Source organism: Polyergus mexicanus, unplaced genomic scaffold (genome assembly GCF_030449975.1).
Source record: "Polyergus mexicanus isolate NDT 795.1 unplaced genomic scaffold, iyPolMexi1.0 SCAF_17, whole genome shotgun sequence".
NCBI classification, from domain to species: domain Eukaryota; kingdom Metazoa; phylum Arthropoda; class Insecta; order Hymenoptera; family Formicidae; genus Polyergus; species Polyergus mexicanus.
In genome coordinates this window covers 536,866-553,541 of record NW_027223337.1, presented here as the reverse complement: position 1 = coordinate 553,541, position 16,676 = coordinate 536,866, and the positions used below count along the sequence as shown (strand labels likewise).

The window sequence follows — 16,676 nt, the reverse complement described above, 5'->3', positions numbered from 1 at the left end:
TTGTACGAATCGATTAGTATAAATTTTGTGAGTTTATAATTGAGTGAGTCTATAAATGAGTTTGACACATTTGACTTTTTAGACAGTAATAAACATATATATAAAATATATATTTATGACAAAGAATTGAAATTAATTTATGTGAATTTACGTTAAGAATGGGTAAACCATATTATGGTAAGAATTTCGATAACATTATTTAAAAGTAGTAATGTAATTCAATTTACGTAATTAATACTTGTATTATATATGTTTAGGACAAAGAAATGGTAAATCTTGGATATATCGACAAAAATTAAAATTAAAAAAAAGTAACACAGGCAATAATACAGACAATGCAGAAGAAAATGGTCAAAATTCTCGAATAATAGTGAGAAATTTACCTTTTAAGGTATCTATTTAAACACTTGATCCAATATAATATAATAAGAAATATATTATTATTTCAATTGATTAAAGTTTTAAAAATAAGATTGCATATATACATATATCCAAAAAATATATTTCTGCTAATATATAATTTAATCTCTTATACTTAATTTAAAAGATATATAATTATATTTTGTTAGGTAACAGAAGAGGATATAAAAAAATTTTATAAGCCGTTTGGTGACATTACAGAAGTAAACCTTTTAAAACGCCCAGATGGAAGCTTAGTTGGATGCGGTTTTATACGATTTAAATGTATAGAAGATGCTTCAAAAGCAATATTCAATACTAATAAAAAGGAATTTCTTGGTATTTGCAGAATTAAGTTTTAGTTCGTTTTTTTTATATTTTGATTTTAGCATAATTTTCTATATATTTATAGGAAGAATTATAAGTTGTGATTGGGCTATATCAAAATCCAAATTTAGAGAGAAACTTGAGAAAAATCTTTCTGGGAATCACGAAACTGATAAGAAAGATGAAAAACAACCTTGTCAGAATGACGATGCTCAGAAAGAAGATAATGAAGATAATAACATACATAAGAAGAAATTTACAAAAGAGAAGGATAATTTGAAAAAGCAGCAAAAAAGAAAGTTTCAAAAAATGAAAAAACAGAAAAAACGAGCTAGGATTGTAATACGAAATTTATCTTTCCAGGTATTTATTTTATAGATAATTAAAGAGGAACATGTTTAAAATATTGTTATATTTATTAGTATTTTTGGATAACAAACATTTTTCCATAGATTACAGAAGACAATTTAAAAGAATTTTTTTCTCAATATGGTGAAATAAACGAAATAAAGATTTTAAGCAAACCTGATGGTAAACAAATTGGAGTTGCATTTGTACAGTTTAATGTTGTACAAAGTGCTGCAAAAGCTATACATTATGCAAATATGCAATCTCTTTTGAACAGGCCTATGATAGTTGATTGGGCTGTTCCAAAGAATAAATTTTCTGAAAATACAGACGTAAAATCTGAAATCAAAACTGTATCTATTGACGAAAATGAACTACATGATACTTCAGAAATAAAAGTAATTGGTAGTGAGGATGAGGATAGTGAATCGGATGCTGAATCAAACAGGTATTTGGAAATTCAAATTGTGTGTGTAGCAATGGATTCTAATTTATATTTTCTCTCTCTCTTTCTCTCTCTTTCTGCGTAATTAATATTTTTATAATTTTATAGCAAAGAAGTTTCAATCAAAAGTATACAAGAGGAGACTGAGTCTGAGAAAGAAGAGGCAGAAATTAAGCATGAAGATACTGATAACAAAGATGACAATGATAATGACAGTAATGATGATGATGATATCAATATTACTATTGATCAATCTATTGTTAAACTAGAGGAGAAAAATGAAAAGAAAAAAAATTGTTCTGATGCAAAACATCCACAAAGATCTAATGATGTTAGTGAAGGAAGAACGGTTTTTCTGAAAAATGTACCATTTGCTGTTAAGAATGATGAACTTAAAAGTTTTATAGAGCAATTTGGACCTATTTATTACGCTCTTGTATGCATTGATCCTTTGACCGAATATTCCAAAGGCACTGCATTTGTTAAATTTAGAGTAAGAATTGCTAATTTATCTTTATGTGCAAATGTTAAAAATTCTTTTAAAATTTTGATTTATTTTTTAACACAATTACATGAAAAACATTTTTGTTGTAGCACATTGAAGATGCTGAAAAATGTTTGATGGCTGGAACTGAGTTACGTTTACGTGATCAAATAATCGAGACACATAGAGCATTGCACAAGCAGGAAGTAGCAAATAAAACAAACTTAAAGAAACAAAAGACTAAAGATTCCAGGAATTTATATCTTGTTAAAGAAGGAGGTAAAATGACGTTATATTCTATTATGATAAATGACATTATATTCATTTTTTTATATAAGAATATTATATTATATAAAGAAATGTTAGCATATATGTGTTGTTTATTTCTAGTTGTGCTGGTCGGAAGTTCAGCCGCGTTAGAAGTATCAATGTCCGATATGGAAAAACGTCTAAAATTAGAGCGGTGGAAATCGCAGATGTTGCGTAACTTGAACATGTTCATATCGAGAACGCGGCTCGCTATTCACAATTTACCATCTAATCTTGACGATGCAGAACTTAGACAATTGTTTAAAAATCATAGTGGCCCTAAAGCCGTTATTACGGAGGTAGTTAGATTAGAAATCATTTAGAGTAACATAGACGTATTTAATGTTGTAAGAAATTATGTAAGCAGTAATTTTAATGGGAATATTTTTAAGGCTCGAGTTATGCGTGATTTGAGAAATGTTGATGCAACGGGAAAAAACAAATCAAAAGAGTATGGTTTTGTTACATTTACCAGTCATGAGGATGCACTTAAAGCTTTAAGAAGTATAAATAATAATCCAAATATATTTTCCAAACATAGAGTAAGAAGTTATAAATTTATTTCAATTATTGTTATTTATGGTTATTTCATGCATCTTTATTAAAATTTTTATAAATGACATTATAGAGACCTATAGTTGGATTCTCAATTGAAAACCGCATTTTAGTAAACGCGAAGGAAAGAAGAATTCAGAAAAGTCGCGACCGAAATCCCTTGTGGTCTGGAAATAAAAATAAGAGGAAAAGCGAAGACGCCGAGGAAGAAATACGAGATACCAAACGAGTTAAAAACAGAAGAGTAATTGAAAACGAATTGAATAAAAAATCATACACTGGCATTACTGGCAATTTAGGCGAGGATAAATTAAGATCAAATTTCACACTTAAGTCACAAGCTAAAGTGCATATGCAGACTGTTAAAAAGCAAAAGAAATTAACTAAAACGATTAAACAATCGGAAACTGCGAAAAAGGCGAAAATAAAGAAAATGCAAGATAATATGCCGGTAAGATATATTGATTTAATATATATTTTATTCTATACATCGTACTTTGCGCGCATACACACAACACGCATTTAAAAAAGATATATATCTTTTTTTAACTTTACATATTAAAAAAATTTTTTTTTTATGTGGAGTAATATTTGTTGTTTAATATACTTCCTGTATCATCTTTTTTGCAGACGAAGCAAGTAAAAAAGTTTGACATAGATACAAACGATACAAATTTTAATATGCTTCTAAATAATTATAGAAACAAACTGAAAGGTATTGATCTTAAAAAATCGAAATGGTACGAATCCTCGAATGGATCTTAAAGTATATGAAAATGAAAAGAATCGTAATAACATGTATTTAAGTATGCATAATATTTACTATTCAGTATATGTAAGTATGTAATGAAATAAAAGAATGATTTAAGACAATTAAAAATTTTAAAAATTAAAATTTTTTTTGTTATTAACTAAGCTTTTATATTTTAATTTCTTTATATCATATTGAATTACTTTATTCAAGGTAAAATAATTACGAAACGTATATGCATTCTATTCTTTATCTTTTTGATGTCATGTCTTTTATGTCTCTATTCCTCTATTCCATAGTATCACTTCCCCTTCTCGAAATTTCATTCGTTCTCCCACTTGCGAGCGGTTTTCTTTCAAACATCCTCTAATAAAGTATACTTTAGCGCTAAGCAAAGCAACGTGACCTCAGTCAGATTGTGGTTTTTTTCGTGTGTACAATACATCCTGAAAGGTGAGGTCTTTCAAAATCGGTTCCATACAAATTAAATTTCGAACTGTATAAACTATCCATAACGATTAATCATTTCAATGAAAGAAAAATGTAATTATTTTTTTATCAATCTTTTGATATCTTAGTTATATATTTAATAAGTTATATAATTTTTATATATTTAATAGATTTTATTTTTTAGTGTCGCATATTATATATATTTTTAATATAAATTTTTGAGAGTCGAGTTTTATCCTTTTTCCATTAATTTTCTTCAAATTACATTATGTTATTTTATAAAAAGTTAGAACTCTTATTATTTTATCGTATATTATCTTATATTTTACAAAATTACTTTATCGCATTATCATATAATTATCGCATTATCAACGAAATTATTTCGTGTATATGTATATATATATATATATATATATATATATATATATATATATATATTTTCGATTATTATATTGTAATCGTGCAAATGTCTCGTTGTTGCTCTTGTTTGTGTTGCACTTTTATTAATGTGCGGATGCAAATACGTGTTCGTGATACGCATCATTAAACGGTGCCTAAATTGTAATTGCGACGATCTATGGGAAAGTTGCGACAATTTACGGTGCAGTGAGTGCATCGCAAGTAGGAATTGCAAATATCACAGTTACTGATTTACCGGCACCGCGATTTCTCTTGAAGAAAAATGCTATGATTATTCTCCTATTTTTATTTTCTATCTATTTAATATGTTGAAATAATATTCACATAAGTTTTAAAGAGAATAAGACTCTATGAGAGTATTTGAAATGTAAATGTATCTTTTATTAATATTTCATACATATTTACAAAAATCCAGCTATCTTTTCAAAACTCTTTCTTTCATTAATTTATTTCTAATTAATATAAAATATTAATTAATAATTATAACGCGATATTTTCAATATATGAATTATATATCAGTTTGTCCGGTTTTTTTTTTTTTACATTTTATATCTCAAAATTTATATTTTAAATTTATTAATATTTGTGAGAATATAATTTATTTGCATTTAAAATTTGTTTTATAAGCTCTTTGTAAAATTATTTCTCGATTCCAAAATAATATAAATTCTTTTAATATATATATCTCCGATAATAATATTTTTTCACGAAAATATAATATTTCCTCGAAATCATTTTACAGTTATTTATATACATAAATAAAAGTTATACGTCATATACGTATATTATTATCATACAAGTTTATAAATTCATTTCTCGATACTAGATTACATATTTTATTTAACGATTTTAAATCGTGAGATCGTTTTATCTTTGTTGTTCACGAAAAGCTAAATAAAGGCAGATAATTCTCATGAGTTTTTCGATCACCTAATGGAATGTAGTCTTAAGAGGATATTAAAATTAATGTATGCAAATACAAGATATTGGTACAGTAAAATATGCGGAGGTTTTAGAAAGTATAGTTTATTTTCGATGAATTCAGAGATTCAAAAATATTGTATCACTTTCTATCTGAATTATCTCTCTCTCTCTCTCTCTCTCTCTCTCTCTCTCTCTCTCTCTCTCTCTCTCTCTCTCTCTCTCTCTCTTTCTGTGCTTAATCTTGATTGAATAATTATCCGCCCACTTTTATGAAAATAAAATTAGCGTTTTCTACAATTGGAGACATTCCAATAACGATTCGGAGACATTTCCGCATAAAGATTGTGGCATTATATCATACTGTTGTGTCACGCGTTACACTCATCATGCATAGAACCGCTTTTCTATTTTACTGCGCTAAATTTACATGCAAATTACACATGCATTCTTTGTCTAAATACGAGAGAATGCAAAGAATGCGTTCCGAACCGATATAACCAACTTTCCTTGAATGAAAAATTTGTATTGCATGCAAATTGTTTTTTTATTAACTATCATATAATTATACAATACAATTAGTTTTGTATATGAATTAGCCTTTTGTATATAAATTTAGTATAAAGAATAAAATACGAGCGTACATTTTCTCTATTTTTAGAAATATTCTGCAAAAAAAAAGAAATTTAAGTACAATATATATTATATATATTATATATTGTATATCTTATTTATATATATTATAAATAAATAAATTTAAATGTACGTAATAAAAATAGATATTTCTTTTAAATTTGAGTGACTTTTACTATTTCCGTTATAGTAAGATAGACGATACGGTAATTAGAATTTTAATTGTGCGACAAATATTATTTTAGATAAAAATAAATATTTTAGGAGAATTAAATAATTTTTCTATTGTATAGTTTACAAATGGCTACATTAAGACGATACACGAGGGAATTATTACGACGATTCATCAAGTTTCGGATGAAGAGCGACAGAGCGACATTAGATACGTTGGCCGCGGATATCGAGGAACAAGATTTATTGTCACCTCGTCTGCCATACTCGGACATTCCAGGACCTAAGCCGATCCCTTTGTTGGGTAACACCTGGCGCTTTCTACCTTACCTAGGTATAATTGAGTAATTTCTCCAAAGCAAATTAGTAAGCATTTCTGGCTGTTTATTATACTTCTTGACTTTACGATCTATTCATCTTCTTAATCTCTCTTATTTTGACACTGTGGGTTTTATTTCTTTTTATATAACTACATATTTAGTTAGCAAAGAGACGAAACCATTTTTTAGTTTACATTTTAATTAACTGACTTGCTCTTCTTTTTAGCACATCCGACTGATAATCAGATCTGCAAATATTTCTTTTGCATAGCACTGGCGAAATCGGTAGCTCTAATGAGTCTCTTTATAGATATGGTTGCTTCCGCATAATGAAGATATTTATTTAGCAAATATTTCAATTGGAAATTTGAAGTGTATAAACAATAAAAATCAAATATAAAGCTTTTATGTGTATTTCATATAGACAAACACATTCATTATTTGTATAATAATGAAATAATTTCGAGAAAAAAGATTCTACGAAAAGAAAGTAATTTTTCTATATTTATTAATTAAATTTGCACAAGCTGATGATCTATGATCTATGGTAAAACAGCTGTCGCTTACAATTAATATTAATATGTTGTTAGTTTTTAAAATAAAAAATTTAAAATAAAAAATATAGAATCAAAATAATAAAATTAATACTCCTAAATCACAAAATTTAATTAAAAAATAATTTTATAGGAAACTTCGATATACAGGCAGTAGACAAATTGTCAAAGACATTGCACGAGCAGTATGGGGACATCGTGAAGATAGAAGGGCTCTTGGGTAGACCGGATATGGTATTTGTATACGATGCGAATGAAATCGAGCGCATCTTTCGACGGGAAGAAAAAATGCCTCATCGACCTTCCATGCCGTCACTCGATTACTACAAACATGTATTGCGAAAAGATTTCTTTCAGGACAATCCCGGTGTCATTGCCGTGTAAGCCATATTAGATTTCAATTCTGTACTTGACATTATTATTCTAAAATGCTCGAGGAGAGACACTCGAAGTTTCTTATTCAACCGATGGACAAATAATAGTCATATCATTACGTTTTTTTGATTTTAATTCTTCATTTCTTTCTACATATTGCAGCCACGGTGATAGCTGGTATAATTTTCGGAGCAAGGTACAGCAAGTGATGCTGCAGCCACGGACCGCGAAGATGTATATCGGCGCGATCGAGGAAGCGAGCGCGGCATTTCTTCGCAGGTTCGTTAATTTTGTTGCTTCCAAAGACAATATATAGAAGTCACTGTTCCTTTATACAGATGCCATTCTAGACAATAGTACTCTGTCAAGTCATCTTGCCTAACTCTCACCGTTTATGCAGGCACATCTGTTTAATCATCTTCATGTCATCAGAAAGACATTTATCCCCTCTTTCTTTTTATAGAATAGCGAGAATACGAGATAAGAAGCACGAGATGCCTAATGACTTTCTCAACGAACTGCACAAGTGGTCCTTAGAATGTAAGTATACGACGAGGTAGACAAGGTTTCAAGAATTTTTCATGATTCTCATAAACATATTGAGTTGTTCAAAGAATCTGTATATGAAAAGATTTCTTTTCGTCGAAAAATCTGGAAAGAAAATGTGAAAATTTTGAGAGAATGGAATCTTTGGATTGTATAATAATTGTGATCAAGATCAAATTTAGTTGACTATAAAAGATGTATCTGTATATATAAAATTTCTTTTGCATTTCTTTAAAAAAATTAACACTAATCTTCAGATTAATTCAATAAAATATATTTTTCCAACAAAGGTGAGCTTATATAAGATGTTTAATACACATGTATAAATACGTGAACATAAATAAATGTAATAAATAATTTTGTTACTAGCAATTGCACGGGTCGCATTGGACGTGCGTTTAGGTTGCTTGGACGACGACGCGGACGCGGAAACACAGAGGCTCATAGACGCGTTGATCACTTTTTTCAAAAACGTGCCCGTGCTCGAATTAAAGATACCTTTTTGGAAAATTTTTAATACACCCACGTGGCACCAATATGTAAATGCTTTAGATACTATTGTGAGGTAAAAAATAAAATATTCTTTCTTTAAAGAAAATTCGTAATTATATATATTATTACATATATTGTATGTGTATTATTATTGTTTTATATATATATAAAATATATAGATTAATATATAAATAACACAAAAAATATATATATTTATTTTTTATACTATTTATATATATATATCATTTTGTTATATTTTAGTACAATATCGAAATATACATCTGCCGCTCTATCGAGAGCCAAAGTCAACGTGGATTCGGACAAAGAACTATCTCTTTTGGAAAGAGTTTTAGCTCTCGAAGGCAATACAAAAGTAGCTTCTATTCTCGCTTTAGATTTGTTCTTGGTTGGCGTTGATACGGTAAATACAATATTTTGCTTATTTTATAACTTTCTACATTCACACATATTAGTTTTCAAAGGATGAAATTATTTGTAGACCTCGACTACAGTTGCCTCGGTACTGTATCAATTAGCGTTACATCCAGAAAAACAGGCGTTAGCGTATGAAGAAATCTGTAATATTCTCCCGCAAATAGACGCACCTCTCGAAGCGATAAATATAGATAATTTAAAATACTTAAGAGCGTGCATAAAAGAAACTCTAAGGTTCGTTGAGATTAATCAGATATATATTTTTAAATCTATCGTTTCGCAATAAAGTTAGAGGGAACTGCAACTCATCTTTCCTTAACCATAAATATCATTATACATATATTATAATTTATATTTTTTATTTTTAATTAGAATGTATCCAGTTGTCATAGGCAACGGGCGAAGTACGACTTCGGATACTATAATTGGCGGCTACCGCGTGCCGAAAGGAGTAAGATAAAAAAATTATTTTTGATTTAAATCTATAGATGAGATCATACAATTTTGTGTCAATGAGACAATACGAAAAAAATCGAATATTAACTGTATACAATCAATATATACATATATAATCAAATTATTTGAGATTTCGAAGTTATTTAAGTTTTTAGCTACAAAATTAGAAGAATTTTGTAATCACAGGAGAAAACAGATACAAATTTATTGCAAATGTTAATTGTTCTTAGGTGCATGTGGTATTTCAACACTATGTCATTAGCAATCTGGAGAAGTACTTTCCCCGGTGTGACGAGTTTCTTCCGGAACGGTGGTTGCGCGAAGACGAAGTTCGTCACGGATTCGCGTCACTTCCTTTTGGTTATGGCAGACGAATGTGTCTTGGGCGACGATTTGCTGAGCTCGAAATAATTATAGTCATTAGCAAGGTGAGAAACGACCTCTGATTATCGGAGATACGCTAAGTTACCGCGACGCGGCATGGAATAAAAAAAAAAAGATTTCACGCACTTTCACTAATTTAGGTCACCGGCTTACTTTCCTAGTATCGATTGGGATTCCTAATATCGCTTTGGGAATATACATATATAGTATTTACTACAACTCAATAAGATTTTAATTTTATCGATAGACTTCCTGATGAATTTAAATTTTATATAATTAATGATGAGAAAAATTGCATCACGAGTTAATTAACTATTATTTTTGTCTATCAATTACAACCAGCGGAAATTAATTTTATTTTATCCTGTATAAATATTTTTTTAATATACTGCGCGTAATAATTTTTTTATCGTGACACACAGTGTTACGTAGTTAATATGCCAATTACGTTTTGTCGCCTTAGAAAAATGAAAAGGAATTGCACAAATATGTAATTTTACAGAATAATTGTGTTGAGGTAATCTTTTAAACATTTTTATATTCTTGTGGCTGCCTCGCGATAACGAAACATTTTGTCTCGAGGACCTAATCTCTTGTTAATTTTTATTATTACATTATTAAAAAGAAAACTTTTTTCTCACTTTGTTTCAGATTCTACAATTTTATAAAATAGAATATCACTATGAAAAATTGGAATATTATGTCAATCCGATGTATACGCCGAAAGGACCGTTGAAGCTGAGATTTATCGAAAGATAATTTTTGCGGGAAATAGAGATATTATATAATTAATGATTGCATATCACCAATGTTTAATTTCTAAATGCATTTTATGTGGAAATAGATAATTCCATACAAAATGTATTTTAATGTAATTCGATATTACCATGTATTTTTCGATAATAAATATAAATCTTAACATTTACGATGGATATTATTGTATTTCTATAATGTAATATGTAATATAATGTATAATATAATGGAATTTTATGAATGTAATATAAGATATAGTATAGATTTTTATTAATATTAATCTGCAAATCTCTGCAAATTTCGTGTTTTTTTTTTCTCTAGCATTTTTGTTTTTGTTCTAAATCTATCTTACAATATCATATCGCGAGATTTATAGAATATAAAAGCTATCTTTTTATTACTTTAAATCTGAGTTCTCCATCGGGCGCATACATGAAGGTGACCTTGTACTTTAATGGCTCATGATGATACTCCAATTTATATGATCTCAGAAGCTGTAAACATAATATATCGTTATAATCAACGCTATTTTTAATTGTTAATATTTTATCTTAGTTACGTAAAATTAAGCTTTTAAAACATAATTAATAAGTTACTATAAAATAAAATTTGAAAATTAAAAAAGTCAACTTTAAAAAAAAAATTTATTATTCAATGATGAAATAAAAAACTGGATTAAATTTAGATCAGATGGCAGAATATATGCAGTGAAAATTGAGGTGGAAAATAAGTTGTATTTTAATATAATCTTCTAAGAACACAAGGCTAACAGGTTTTAAAATACTTTGCATTTATCAAATAAAAAAGCAAAGTAAAAGGATAAAACATGCTGCACCTTTGTTAGCAGAATTTGCATCTCGAGATCCGCGAATCGCCTGCCTAAGCACATTCGTGCTCCGTAACCGTATGGCAGCGACGCAAACGGATGCAATTTCTCGTTATCGTCCTTGAACCATCTCGCAGGCTTGAAGGTTTTCGAGTCCGTAACATAATCTTCCATATTACCGGTGACAAGTGTGGGAAACACAACTTGAATCTAAAGTTATGGTTTATATATATCATAATGTCCATATATGTATATATAGATACAAAATTATTTAAAACTCGAATAATTTTATTTTAATGCTAATGTAGAGTTTTGATTTGCAGAGAATTATGTGTATCTTGCATGATAAAGTAGTGATAAGACGAATATTGGCTGTGGAACACGGCCTATCTTATATACAATAGATGAATGCGATAAAGAAATGTTAAAAGAAGAAATATCACGTACTCCTTTTGGAATTTTATAACCGCAAATAACAGTGTCGTTCTGCAATGTCCTGCCATTTCCGATAACGGTGGAGTACACCCTGCAATAGATGCAACATGCGCGCTATGAAATCTTTCCATTTCTCATTTCTTTGTTATTTTTTAAAACAAAACTAGATCATTATCATAGATGTGCGAAAAAAATTAAGTCAGTCATTTAGCAATTGGATTATTATTAAAGTGCGTTTATTAATGCCGTTTAGTATTACCTAAATACTTCGCGAATGAAAGCTTTCATATAAATTGCTTGATCCAGATGGCTAGTTGTGAGAGAAACGGAAGGATCCGGCAGTATTTGCAGCAACTCCTGATGTATCTTCTCTTGCTCTTCCGGTCTAATCGCCAATTGATATAATATTGAACACACCGCCATTGATATCTGCAATTTATCAAATATACGCGTGTGTAATATATTTTATTTAAATATTTAATATCTCTATATGTACATCTAATTTATAACAATTTATAATTAAAAGATATATGTTTATCTAAATATGTAATTATGTTGCATTTAATTTATAATAACTGTCATCACTTGTCATCAGTTGTCACAATATGCATCGTATTTTATAATGTAATTACAATTTATTACATCGCGTTACTTGCCGTGTCAATGCCGACTAATATCAGATCGAGAGCGAAGATGTAAGCCATCTTAGGGTCCGTCTCCTTAGCTAAAATTCGTTCTACTAGCGACAAATCGCTTTCGTCTACGGTTTTCTTATTTTTAAGTCTGACTATCGCGGCGTCGATATACTTCATGCATATCCTAAAATAGAAAATATATTAAATCATTATCACAAAACTTTATTCGTTAAAAGTAGCTGTAAATTAAATTAAATCGCAAGAAAATTTTTTTTATAAATAGGGCGTGATAAATAGATTTTTATTTGATTTTAATTGTCTCTTACATAACTTTTTATTTCTTTCAAGACTCGTGCATGTCATTAGTGACTTGACGAAGTGCCGAAAAGGATAGAAAAGAATTCGCCTTCACATACCTAAATTCTAAATAAAGAATTTGTTTCGCAAACATGAAAACGTCTTAGACAAATCCAACGCGATCGTATGTGAAAAACTAATCCGAAAAACTTTAAAGAGATTGGTAATTCGCGTAATTTTCCAGAATAAATCTCTGGCAATGCTTTGTTTTTCATTAATCTATCTCTTATATAGGGATCTTCTTACTCGATGAAATAATTCATATTGCGCACGTAACGGCTCCATAAGGGCGTTGGGACGTATCTCCAGTACGGAGCCTTAAGCTCGAGCGTGGCCACGTTTCTCAGCGCGAACTTGGCGGCATCGATTATTTTTTGCGGTTCAGAATCCGGAGACAATGCTTCGCCCAAACATCCAAGTCTGACGTCAAGTGCCACATGACCTATACCTGCGCAACAAATGTATAATTCATAGTACGTAGTGTCGAGTACCATCGTGAGCGTCGTTGCACGTTCGGGAATGCGCTCTCGAGAAACTCGGGCTTTCCCCAGTAAGAAAGAGAAAGAGAGGCTTTTAGATAGATTTTTTTTCTCGTGATAGATTGGATACTCTCTCATGAATGCGAAACATGAGAAATCTAATCATCTCTTGTAAATATACATACATATCTTGAAAACAAATAGGAAAGTGAAAACATATAGTAACAAAATATCGTGCGTATGTAGAAAATTGCATAAATTAGATAAAAAATACAGCGCATAAATAAAAAATATATAAATCTAATTTTACATATAATTTAAAGAGCCCATTATCAGTGCAAGACGTCTTATTATGTAAGATGTGCAATAAAATTGTAAGCAATCAATACTTTACGTAAAATAAGAACTAACATTCGAGAGCCCATTTATGTATTTCATTATCGAAATCACCGGGCAGTTCGCCATCGTTTCCTTGAATCTGCTCGATTCTGCAATGCATCGGAGATATTGCGTACGATAGATAAAAAATATCATTTGTGTAATCGCCCATAAATATATATATCAATTTTACTCTCCACTTTCTCACCTTCTTATGAAATCCTTTGTAACTATTTCTATTGGTGTTATATATTTTTTAATAGTCCGCGGTTGGAGAACGGGTTTTTGGACGCGTGTACGAAATTCCTTCCATTGCTCGCCGTGTCTAATGAGAGAAATAATTAGCGTGCGATGAGTTCAAAATAAACAAACAGAAATGGACTGCAAACGGAAATCTTTTATCGATATCTCATTGAGATATTACTGACATTTAAAAAAATTGAGAACAAGATCTATTTCAATAATCGAAAGTGATCTATCCAGTGTATATCAAGATTTACTGATAGATTTAACGTATATACATTTAATAGCCGACTCTTGTTTGTCTTCACATTTTTAATTATTCTATATTTTATTTTTATTTTTAACTTTGACAATAAAAATTCGAAATGATCGAAATTATTAGTTTGTCATTGTCATTCTACCTACACGCCAACGACGCCAGGCAACTTGCCGAAAAAGTCCTTGCGCACGACGCTCTTATAGTGCACTAGACAAGGCATAGCGGGCCTGAATGGTGTCGGGCCTTCCTGCCGGTATACCTTCTCGATCTCATCGGCATCGTAAACAAAGAGCAAATCGGGACGACCAATCAGGCCGCTCAGCCGTACAATTTTGCCGTATTCGTCGTAGAACATTTGCGAAATCTTTGCGACATCCGAGATCTGATACTGGCCGATCAACGGCAGCAGTCGCCAAGCGTTGCCCAGGATTGGTATCGGCCGCGGGCCTGGCACTTCATCGTACGGTTTGACGTGCGACGAGGACGTGATTGTCGTCTGGGATGGCGACATATGAGGTGCGATCGTACCATTGCACAAATCTCTTCGAAGGACAATCTTCTGATGTGATGATTCACAGGGTTGAAATAGGCAGCATCGCCTCCCGGAGATTCGTAAAGCTGGCTTTATTCTAAACAAAACCAATCGGTTGTTAATATCTCCCTTTTATTTCTCAAAAAGTATGATCTTTATCAAAATTAAATCGTGCAATGATTATCAAGATATCATCATAAAATAATATATATATATATATATATATATATATATATATATATATATATATATATATATATATATACTGAAGTATAGAAAAAAATATTTTAAAGATATTTTACAAAAGTTAATATCTTTTATTTTAATTTATATTACGCTTTGAAAAGAGATATTTAAATATCTTGTGTATGTGTGTGTGATGCGAGAAAGAACCGAAAAAAAATATATATGTATATTTATCAGAGTGATTGATCCGATCTAAAAATTTTGTAATTTAAATTGGTACAAGCTAATATCGATTAAATATACTTGTCTCGTACACAGATTTTATGATTCAGTTCGATAATCAATATGTTAGTCTCGCATTCCAAGTTATTTTTTATTTTATTTTATTCTCGTTTTTTTTGTATATATTTTCTCGGTTCTTCCTGAAGAAAGAGAATATAGAAATTCAGGCAATTTATCTTGAATATTAAGAAATATGAATATTAACAGAAATGGGATTTGATTGAATTTAGTCATTCAATATCTAGAGATTTAAAATGCCACACATTAAAAGCATAAATAAATAAATAAATAAATATATATATATATATATATATATATATATATATACAAGAATAAAACAAGGCAAAAAAAAAAGATTTCTTTGTTATTTCATCAAACAAAATCTTACTCATATATTATTATAAATTATTTCTTAATAGATTTGGAGAGAAAATTGAAATTTTTTAGAATTAATTTAGAGTTATCTTTGGTCATATTAAAGTATGAGATCTGCGTGTGCGATTATCCTACGGCGTGAAATATAATTGACGTTAGAAAATTGTGGAAAGTCACTCTTCCGCGAAAGGCATTCTCTCTCGCGCATTGAAATAACTTTGCCCGAGAAAGGAAAATGATTTTTCAACTTTGATCTAGTATCAGCAATTTCCGCGGAATCGTTTTAATTACAAAAATAATATTATCGCAATTATACAGGGTATCTCTAAAGTCTGATCCCACTCCTGGATCTCGGAAACGGCTTTAAATATGGAAAAATGTTTCAGACAATAATTGTATGGTTTCGAGGGAGACATAAGATGGTGTCATTAATTTGACCTTGAATAGTTGCGTGAAGGTCACGTGAAGATCACCTTCAATTTTTTACATGGAACCGCCTACTTTTTATTGCATATTTTTGTAGCTTATCTTGAGAGCTTTTTAAAATACTATAATAAAGTATTTTTTTATTGAATACTTTTTGAGTTTTAATCACAACTTTTGTCTGAAACATTTTTCCATATTTAAACTCGTTTCCGAGATCCAGGGGTGGGATCAAACTTTAGAGATACTCTGTATACGCTCAGTCAATTCCCGTATTCGTAATTTTATTTTATAAAAGCGCACCTTGTAACGCCGAAGGGTAGCATCGTTGAAATCCGCCTTTCACGAATAAGGATGAACACAAATGCAATTTGATCTCGAATTTTAGTCGTTCAGCGTAGCGTTTTTACATTCACATACACACCTTTTTTTAGGGTGATAAAAGATAAAAAAGGATTGTCAATGCTAACGCGCCTGGAAGATGCACGGTTACTGAAAACGATGCGCGTTCCAAGCAAGGAAGAAGGTCGCCAGACGCGATCTACAGCGCGAATGCCCCCTTCCATTGATGAAATTGTCCCCTTCTTCCTAAACTGACCCGATTATTGAATAAATCTGGTTTAAAGCATGATCTATTTGCGATTAGTCCTTTTTCATCTCCATTTCCTTTTACTTCTTTCTCATCGGAACAAGGTTGTTAAAGCTTAAAAAAAAAGGGAGTTTTATTATCGCCTTTTA

At 30.1% G+C, this 16,676-nt stretch overlaps 3 protein-coding genes across 4 annotated transcripts; 2 read left to right on the top strand and 1 right to left on the bottom strand.

The window, feature by feature from the left end:
• The first annotated feature begins 11 nt into the window (after nt 1-11).
• LOC138940602 (RNA-binding protein 28) lies at nt 12-3,654 on the top strand. The gene is made up of 11 exons (XM_070309634.1): nt 12-177; nt 258-391; nt 570-738; nt 812-1,089; nt 1,179-1,522; nt 1,628-2,012; nt 2,114-2,282; nt 2,394-2,611; nt 2,705-2,854; nt 2,941-3,318; nt 3,498-3,654. The coding sequence occupies exons 1-11, from the start codon at nt 159-161 to the stop codon at nt 3,630-3,632; spliced, it is 2,379 nt and encodes a 792-aa protein (XP_070165735.1). The 5' UTR covers nt 12-158; the 3' UTR covers nt 3,633-3,654.
• On the top strand, nt 3,616-10,589 carry LOC138940604 (probable cytochrome P450 49a1). Of its 2 annotated transcripts, none has more exons than XM_070309638.1 (11): nt 3,616-3,702; nt 6,336-6,547; nt 7,221-7,467; nt 7,625-7,741; nt 7,926-8,002; nt 8,378-8,573; nt 8,762-8,921; nt 9,000-9,169; nt 9,308-9,386; nt 9,622-9,819; nt 10,427-10,589. In XM_070309638.1, exons 2-11 carry the CDS (start codon nt 6,343-6,345, stop codon nt 10,532-10,534), a joined length of 1,557 nt encoding a protein of 518 aa, XP_070165739.1. In that variant the 5' UTR covers nt 3,616-3,702; nt 6,336-6,342; the 3' UTR covers nt 10,535-10,589. The 2 variants fall into 2 exon arrangements, with proteins under 2 accessions (XP_070165739.1, XP_070165737.1); XM_070309636.1 differs by lacking the exon at nt 3,616-3,702 and adding an exon at nt 3,924-4,071.
• A 214-nt stretch (nt 10,590-10,803) lies between these two features.
• Cyp301a1 (Probable cytochrome P450 301a1, mitochondrial) lies at nt 10,804-16,448 on the bottom strand. The gene is made up of 10 exons (XM_070309635.1): nt 16,242-16,448; nt 14,287-14,769; nt 13,847-13,963; nt 13,672-13,748; nt 13,028-13,229; nt 12,446-12,608; nt 12,049-12,218; nt 11,802-11,880; nt 11,364-11,564; nt 10,804-11,022 (listed from the first exon to the last, which is right to left on the bottom strand). The coding sequence occupies exons 1-10, from the start codon at nt 16,262-16,264 to the stop codon at nt 10,915-10,917; spliced, it is 1,623 nt and encodes a 540-aa protein (XP_070165736.1). The 5' UTR covers nt 16,265-16,448; the 3' UTR covers nt 10,804-10,914.
• Nucleotides 16,449-16,676: the final 228 nt, after the last annotated feature.